Source organism: Polistes dominula, unplaced genomic scaffold, assembly GCF_049000335.1.
Source record: "Polistes dominula isolate Pdom_NZ unplaced genomic scaffold, Pdom_raw_medaka contig_73, whole genome shotgun sequence".
NCBI lineage: Eukaryota > Metazoa > Arthropoda > Insecta > Hymenoptera > Vespidae > Polistes > Polistes dominula.
Window position 1 is genome coordinate 5,176,507 of NW_028300951.1, and position 8,001 is coordinate 5,184,507.

General features: G+C 25.4%; 3 protein-coding genes and 1 long non-coding RNA gene across 8 annotated transcripts; 2 read left to right on the top strand and 2 right to left on the bottom strand.

Moving 5' to 3' along the window:
- The first annotated feature begins 122 nt into the window (after window positions 1-122).
- LOC107064006 (motile sperm domain-containing protein 1) lies at window positions 123-3,059 on the top strand. Of its 4 annotated transcripts, none has more exons than XM_015316245.2 (8): window positions 123-203; window positions 495-567; window positions 796-972; window positions 1,100-1,263; window positions 1,366-1,525; window positions 1,669-1,785; window positions 2,351-2,494; window positions 2,557-3,059. In XM_015316245.2, exons 3-8 carry the CDS (start codon window positions 825-827, stop codon window positions 2,586-2,588), a joined length of 765 nt encoding a protein of 254 aa, XP_015171731.1. In that variant the 5' UTR covers window positions 123-203; window positions 495-567; window positions 796-824; the 3' UTR covers window positions 2,589-3,059. The 4 variants fall into 4 exon arrangements, with proteins under 4 accessions (XP_015171731.1, XP_089028209.1, XP_015171730.1 ...); XM_089172083.1 differs by having other exon boundaries at window positions 132-164; XM_015316244.2 differs by having other exon boundaries at window positions 171-405.
- A 236-nt stretch (window positions 3,060-3,295) lies between these two features.
- LOC107064007 (eukaryotic translation initiation factor 4E homologous protein) lies at window positions 3,296-5,257 on the bottom strand. The gene is made up of 6 exons (XM_015316249.2): window positions 5,099-5,257; window positions 4,438-4,513; window positions 4,079-4,321; window positions 3,811-3,963; window positions 3,515-3,724; window positions 3,296-3,439 (listed from the first exon to the last, which is right to left on the bottom strand). Exons 1-5 carry the CDS (start codon window positions 5,116-5,118, stop codon window positions 3,569-3,571), a joined length of 648 nt encoding a protein of 215 aa, XP_015171735.1. The 5' UTR covers window positions 5,119-5,257; the 3' UTR covers window positions 3,296-3,439; window positions 3,515-3,568.
- Window positions 5,258-5,335: 78 nt separating this feature from the next.
- On the top strand, window positions 5,336-5,978 carry LOC149032658 (uncharacterized). Its single transcript, XR_016176431.1, has 2 exons — window positions 5,336-5,452; window positions 5,642-5,978. It is a non-coding gene; the product is annotated as an uncharacterized LOC149032658 (long non-coding RNA).
- LOC107063922 (uncharacterized) lies at window positions 5,950-7,912 on the bottom strand. 2 transcript variants are annotated; one of them, XM_015316087.2, is made up of 4 exons: window positions 7,401-7,912; window positions 7,117-7,315; window positions 6,645-6,835; window positions 5,950-6,422 (listed from the first exon to the last, which is right to left on the bottom strand). In XM_015316087.2, the coding sequence occupies exons 2-4, from the start codon at window positions 7,311-7,313 to the stop codon at window positions 6,253-6,255; spliced, it is 558 nt and encodes a 185-aa protein (XP_015171573.2). In that variant the 5' UTR covers window positions 7,314-7,315; window positions 7,401-7,912; the 3' UTR covers window positions 5,950-6,252. The 2 variants fall into 2 exon arrangements, with proteins under 2 accessions (XP_015171573.2, XP_089028211.1); XM_089172085.1 differs by having other exon boundaries at window positions 7,372-7,912.
- Between the last annotated feature and the right edge of the window lie 89 nt (window positions 7,913-8,001).

Sequence of the window (8,001 nt, forward strand, 5' to 3'; positions counted from 1 at the left end):
CATTTAATTGATGTATTACAATCGAGTTTACCAGCATGATCGATAGATACGACTCTAATCGATTTCAATTTTATCACGACCAATCAAATTTAACGAAGAATTATTATTATTATTTCGAGTAAGCCAACGCAGAAGAAAGAAATACCATTTAATTTTTTATCTAAGTTAGTATCTTGGATAATATCACTGAAATGTGATTATTGGTAAGAAATAAATAAAGAAAGAAAGAAAGAACAAAGAAACAAAAAGAAAGGAATTGTTTTGATTAGTTTATATCTGTAACTTTCGACCCAGCGAAATTTTCCGATGGAATGTTTTTTTGAAATAATTTAATTTGTTTTTTTTTTTGTGAAGTTATATAAAATGATAATAAAATTAAATAAACATTAAAATTCATCGATAATTGTAATTACATTTGTACAAATTCACATGTTATAAAGTCCGATTTAACATATGACGTATATGTAACTTGACAAAGGCATACATCATTTTAGGTCAGCTGATCCAGTTAATATTATGTTATTCCTTGTAATATAATGGAGTATTTTTGATTGGATTAATCGTTATGTGAGTCTTGTGATTAATTTAATTGTATCTTTGAAAATGTGACATATTCAATAACTTGAAATAATAATAATAACAATAATAGCAATAGTAATAATAATAACAGTATATATAAAGTATAATAAGAATTAATAGTAGTCGTAATATTAAGAAACAAATTAATTGTGATGCTATTTTTATATTTGAGTTAAATTGTGTATATCTCATCTATCGTTACGTATTTTGTTTTAGGTACATAAGTTATGTAAACATAATCATACATGATGCAAGCTTCATCAGCAGCAACTCCTCGAAAATTTCCTGCTTTCGTCTTTCCTACAGATCTTAAATTCTATCTAGAGGATCAGTCTAGTCATAAACAAATTTTGACTTTATATAATCCATATGATTTTCCAATTAAATTTAAAGGTATATATATATAATATATATATATATATATATATATATATTTATTTTTTTTTTATTAAATTTTAGAGTAATAAAAAGATATATAATGTTATTTATAATATAATTTTGTTTATAATATATCTTTTAGTGCTTTGTACCGCTCCAAATAAATACAAAGTTGTTGATCCGGAAGGAACGATAAAGGCAAAATGTTGTGTTGACCTTGTTGTAAGACATACGGCTCTCTTAATTAGTAATTGCAATGTGACTGATAAATTTAGAGTGCATATGCAAGAACATCCGAATAAACAAGTAATAATATTATACAATATTAGTATTGATGTTAATTCTTTAAAACATATTTCGTTTGTATACTTGTTGTCGTTTTATATTTGTTTTGTAAAAAATTTCAAGGCAACAGGTAAACGAGATGTCGAAGCTACACTTTTACCTGGAGTCGCACCGATTGTTGAAAGAGCGACTCCAGATCCAGAAACGTTTCAACAACTTCCAATAAATGGAGCTAGGCAACAACAATCATATTCGCTTATAACCCAAAATAGGACAATTAATAGTGAGTATAAAAGTTATATTTAAGTGTGGAGCTTGTTAAAGTTAATTGAAAGGTATAGTGCGATTTAAAACAGCGGAATAGGTTTTTTTTTTAGAAGTATTGCATTTTTATCTCTGTCCCACAACTATAATTTATAATTACAGACACTTCACTCAAGATACATAAAAATTTATCACTATTGAAGTATGATTTACTTGATGGAGAAATTCAAGATAAAATCATAAATATGAAAAATGCCAATTATATCATTAAGGATAAAGGTTAATATGTTAGTATTTGAATTTAGTTGCTGATTTATTAATATACTGTAACACTGACGAAACTGATAATTCATTTCAATTTTCTTATACGTTATTTTTATAAGAAGTTACAAGAAATGAAGTACGTTACACAGACAATTCTTATTAGAATAACAATAGAACGTAGATTCTTTTTCTTCTTTGCCATATTTTTCAATGTTCTTTCTTCAAAAAAATGCAATAATTATATGTAATTAATAGCTTGTTTTTATTCGGAATCTCTCATTAACGTAAATGATATTTATTATATACATATTAACTAAGTGTCTTAGCAATACCTTCCTTTTTTTAGAAAACTATGAATGTACAAGTTCGAAGAATATAATTATTTTCATCATTTTACAATATAATTGTAATTATATGTATTTTAAATACTTATAGTTACAATTATATAATGCATTAAATTAGAGACAATTTAAAAATAAAATTTAGTTTATACAATGTTAATATTATGGTAGTGTATGTGTATATATATGTGCATGACAAAAACTAATATTTCAGAATAACGAAATAAATTACCTTTCAGGTGGAACAAACTATGTAGCAGTTATCGCAGGAATTGTTTGCATAGCTGGACTACTCTTGCCTACGGAAGGAGAAGCTAGACCCTCAGTGCCTGATTACCTCCATCTTTCCATTAATTTTAAATTAATATTTTCCTTTGTATTAGGTGAGTAGCTTATTTGTTTTTTATTTATTATATTCTATATATAAAATATAATTGCTTTACAGGTATGGTAACAATGATAACCTTTAGGTTGTAATTTGTGGCTGCTTATATAAAGACAAAGACAAAAAAAAGACTTTATACAATTAATAGAATTATGGGGTGAAAGCACAATTAATGCATATTTTTGTTTCTTTTTCATATATTTGATGTCTTGTTTTTTTTTAACTATATGTATGGCCTAGGCTACAAGTATTATGTAGCTAGCCTATTTTTTGAGCACTTTCGAAAATTTAATATAATTTTTTTTACTTTTTTTTAAATGATTTTTCTTTTCATTAATTACAATAATCTCATTGTAATTAATTATTTTTAATCAATAATCACATAAATATTAAGTATATATATGTGATATATCGCCAATCCTTTTGTATGTATCGATAAGAAATTTGCTTTAGTCGAAATAATCTAGTTTTGCAGCTTAAGGATTCTTCTACGTGCTCTAATCTATAATCATTTTAATAATAATACATTCTAAAAAATATGATCTCATATACATATATGTAAATATATCTTCCTATGTTCAGTAGGTTGCCATTTTAAAATTCTTAATAAAAAGAATTATATAAAATGTCAATAAAGATATCTTTGTATATTATAAAAAATAATACAAATCAATTTGATTTATAGTTTTTCTTATATTAGAAAAAAGAAACAATTTCTTTTAACAATATAAATATTTCATAAGACTGATTAGTCAATTAAGTTACAATATATCAATTTTTTAAATAAAAGTATTCAGAAAACCATTAGCAATGTGTATTTATTATTTACATAAGTTACAATGATGACACTTGTGAATAAAGTGGTAAACCACACAGTTGTTTAGCCCAATTCATTACTGGCAAAATATTTTGAACATTAAAACTGCTACCACGTCACAAGTATCTGTTAATATAATAGTAATATGGTCAAATAAATAAAATAATATAAATAATATTTGGCAAGAAATATCTAACTTACCTTTAAATTCATCACAAAGTGATTAAACTTCATCCCAGTCAGATTTTCATAGCTTTAAAGCCTATGAACATTTTTTAAACTCTCGTTGTGAGTCTTATATTCCATTGATGCGCTTGTTGGAAGATGTAACACTCTCCTAAGTGTATCTCTAATTCTTGCTGTCGTTGCAACATCCGATGCTGTTTTGTTCCAAACACAAATGATATCCTCCTACATTTATTCAAGATAAATGAGATCAAAGTAAATTTGGATGAGAATAAAATGGAAAGGTTATGCACGATATTAATTATTCTTACTTGGAATCTTATGGAAACCACAGCACCACATATTTCCTCCCCTACCATAAACTGTTCACCTAACATTGCTAAAATTAAATTCTCCCAACATCTCGACACCAAGCCTTTTCTTAATCTAACTATCCATTTACCACCTCTTTGGTTTGCTTCGTCCTAAAATTCAAGATTTTTAATTGTATATACTTTTATCGTAATTAATTGAATTACTATCATTCTCAAAGTAACGTAAAGAAATATAATATATGTAATTAAGATGAAAAATACTTACTTCCCACATAGGTTTGATTCCCACTTTGAATAAATGGAAATCTGTGTGGTTGGTTAACTCTGATGGTCTGACTAAATGACTATACAATGCCCAAAATTGTTCCACACTTGCAAACCTACCAACCAATTTCAAATTTTGGTCGTAAGTCTGTATGTTGGTTTGTTTACCAGGACAACGTCTACTGTACCATAACGCGTATGCATATTGTAATTTGTGCTCGTGAGGACTTATTTCTATAGGAGGCTACACATAAACAAAACAAACAACGTGATTTATATACAAGCGCGCGCACTTCATCTAATAAAAAATTAAAAAAAGAACCTTAAAAAATATAAGCGTTAAACCAAATTTCTACTCACTAATATTTCTTTATCAACTTTATTTATATCTTTTGATTGAGTATCTTCATCTCCACTATCTTCATTGATTTTTGATCTGTAAGAATGATCATCATTCATAAAATATGTTTCCTCTGTTCGATATTTAACAAAAAAACAGAAACAAAAAAAAATAAATAATTATTTTATTCTTATTTTATTAATTAACAAGAATAATGCGTCTGGACACAATTCTACAGATAAAAACCACATGTTTAAATTGACTTGTATAACATATAATGCACTGTTGATTAAATCCTATTTTTTGGGGATCGTTTTTTTTTTTAACACAACAAAATTACAAGTAAACGAGCTTCGAAGATACATTAGAAAATAGAAGAAAAACAAAGAAATAAATAAAAAAATATTAAAAGGAAGATAAAGAAAAACACGAGTCAACACAAATGATGTTGTGACAAATGTCGTGTTTTATAATCCACTGGATATTATTAATCGAAGCACTGAAAGTCCACATCGAATTGTAACTCGTACACGATTGTTCTAACAATAGTTGATTCATATCATCAGTAGGATTAATATTTTACTCGAGTTATTTTGCATTGAGTATGAATCTAACCTCCATCGAAAGTTGATTGTGAATAATACGACGATGTAATCAGAGAAACACTATAGTTTCACTTACGCCTCAAATTTATTCGACATGTTTCTTGAAGAGGTATAAATGTGTATAATAGAATATTAATAAAATACTGTAAACGATATATTTCAACAAGTAGGAATATAAATACAAAATTTCGATTGTTGATCTCTCTCTCCTTCTCTTTAGAACATATATATTACATTTAACAAGTTTATTCTCTTTAAGTTGGCTATACTCTAATATTTTACTAGAATTACCTAGCTTTCATTTATTCCTATTTATTTTTTTCATTGGAAAATCTTGAATTATAGGATAAGGAAAAATATGATTAAATACATGAATACCATTTTAGGATAATAGAACAATCCATTAGAAAACAATAAAAAAGGAAAATTGGTAAAATAATAATTGTTACTTTTTTTTTGTATTTTTCTTCCAAATAATATTTTAGTTAGATATTTTTATTTCTAGGGAAAAACGTTAACCTCTTTTCTTATATTTTACTGTATCATATGGAAGTTTTTGTTTGTTTGTTTGTTTGTTTAAATAATCTTTATTCTAACAAATACATTTAAATTATTATAGAAACATACTACTGAAATATCCTAGAAGAGAGAAGGTTTTAAAGTAGCTAAAAACTATTAGCACGGACAAAATATTGCATTTTATATAATAGCAACAAGTATTGGTTGGATATTGAAAAAAATAGAGCGTGAAAACTGTGTCACAGAGAGGCAACAATAGAATATTTAAGAAATATAATTTAAAATAAAAAGTAGGAATGTTTAGTAGGAATAAACAGGAATTAATGATAGAGATGAAGTGAACTGAACGAAAAAAAAAGAATTTAAAAGTTTTATAAATCCAAGTCTAAAATTAATAATATATGTATATATTATGTAATAAATATATTTATATTTTATATATTATGTAATTAATAATATACATATATATATGTATATTTATATATAAAAATATGATATATAGATATTTATAAATTTTATGGATGAATTGAAAAATTTTGAGGTTAACATAAAAACTATTTTTTTTTTCTGTTTAACTTATTATTATTGAATAAAAATTTTTTAAAGGCTCAAAACTTTTCAACCCATCTTCGTATATGTTTGCACATATATATATAAAGTCTTAAATGCTTTTATTAAAAAACAAAAGAATAATCGAGATTGGTAATTATTTCATTTTGAAAATGCTACCTTTAATCGATTCATTATTTCTTTTCGTTGTTCTGTAACTTCTTTGTCACATAAAAATTTAAACGTAATTGGACAATGATATTCCACGTTTTCGGTGCATCTGGTGTTTTTTTCCTCATCTTTTTCAAATTTAAATTCTGACGTTGATTTAACTGAAATTTAAAGAGAGAAGAATCTAGATCATTGAAAGATAGAATTCAAGCCTCATGAAAGTCCATTACTTCAATTTTACAATTATAATTTTCTCTTGTTTTGTCACTCTCAGAGTTTGTTTACCATACCGTTTTAATTTCACTTTACGATCTTTATGAAAATAATGTTTTTTTTTTTTTCTATTAAGCAAAAATATAAAAGAACTAAGTAAAACAACTTACCACATAGGAACCAAAAGAAACAAGTATTGTGATTCGAACTTATTAAATATATGCCATTTTCATTTCTTATAGAGAAATGGCCAACACCGACATTCTTTATAAGTGGAAAATAACGTAAATATTCGGTATATTCTACGGAATATTGCCAATGATCATAATTTCCACTTTCGGCGATGATGTTAAAGTTAACTCTAAAATTTACAACTTTTTGTAACGTCTCTTTAATTAATAAATAAATATATACGAAGATGGGTTGAAAAGTTTTTATCCTATTTTTTAAAGTGATCTCAAATATGGTTTCATGTCGAAAAATAAGTTAGTTTGATCGACAAAAAATTTTGTTTATGTTAAACTCAACATTTGCAACCCATCCCCCTTTGTATTTTTATATGTTATATATATTTATAATATATTTTAATTATATATTGTATATATAATTAACAATTAGAGATTACGATGGTAATATACGTACATTAGTGAATTCAATAATTTCATATTGCTAAAATCTGCTACAAATTCCCATACTTTAGCGGGATGTACGTCTTTTATAATACCAACACTTTGTATTCGATCAGATTTCTTATAAATACAAATGAAATAAAAAATAATAATTGTTATTATAGTAGATATCAAAGTTCTGGTTCTCCATCTTAAAGGATTTATACTCATTTCTGAAAGAAAACAGTTATTATTTTATTATTAATAGAATTATTTTTTAATCATTTACCTTTGCAATATTCTATTTTAAATACTTGCTTATTTAAGATCAACTTTTTCAAAATAATCAAATGAACTTATAATTTCCGGTAGTGATAACACACAACAGAAACTTCTATTTCCGTATTCATACGTTGACTGTATCTGTTCAACTGTTGGTTTTGCTAGCTTGCAGTTTCTTTAAATATTTTATACCTTTACTAAATCTTTTTTTAAATTCCTCTTACTAAGTAAATAAAAATAAAATGTATTATTTTAACTTTACATAATCGAAATGAAAATAATCGTGAAAATAATATATATAATTTATACAAAATGAAATACAAATTTTTGACAACTGTAGATGAATACTAACATATACAGGGTGTTCTAAAAAATTGTATTATAAAATTGAAATTAGAAATTTTTGTTAGTAATTATTTGAAGTGGCGTTATCACTGATGCAAACTTTTTTAGCATTAAAATTGAAGATTAAGATCTTAAAAAAAACAAAATATTTTAATGCTAATAATAGAGAAATATTTATTTTGTTGTTTTCCTTATTTTTGTAAAGTGATTTTTAAAGACACTCTTATACACGTTTACAAGCTTTCTAGTATTTTTTAAATGCCGCTAGGTAGCGCAGAAGTATTTTCAAAGA

Excerpts from the sequence above, each read along its gene's own strand:
- LOC107064006 (XM_015316245.2), top strand. The coding sequence starts at position 825 with ATGATGCAAGCTTCATCAGCAGCAACTCCTCGAAAATTTCCTGCTTTC. Across the intron at positions 1,264-1,365 it reads AAGAACATCCGAATAAACAA|GCAACAGGTAAACGAGATGT; the intron begins GTAATAATATTA and ends AAAAATTTCAAG. Across the intron at positions 1,786-2,350 it reads TTATATCATTAAGGATAAAG|GTGGAACAAACTATGTAGCA; the intron begins GTTAATATGTTA and ends ATTACCTTTCAG.
- LOC107064007 (XM_015316249.2), bottom strand. The coding sequence starts at position 5,118 with ATGTCGAATAAATTTGAGGC. Across the intron at positions 4,322-4,437 it reads AAGTTGATAAAGAAATATTA|CCTCCTATAGAAATAAGTCC; the intron begins GTGAGTAGAAAT and ends GTTTATGTGTAG. Across the intron at positions 3,964-4,078 it reads GAATCAAACCTATGTGGGAA|GACGAAGCAAACCAAAGAGG; the intron begins GTAAGTATTTTT and ends CTTGAATTTTAG.
- LOC107063922 (XM_015316087.2), bottom strand. The coding sequence starts at position 7,313 with ATGAGTATAAATCCTTTAAGATGGAGAACCAGAACTTTGATATCTACT. Across the intron at positions 6,836-7,116 it reads AAATTATTGAATTCACTAAT|AGTTAACTTTAACATCATCG; the intron begins GTACGTATATTA and ends TGTAAATTTTAG. Across the intron at positions 6,423-6,644 it reads TTTCTTTTGGTTCCTATGTG|TTAAATCAACGTCAGAATTT; the intron begins GTAAGTTGTTTT and ends TTTAAATTTCAG.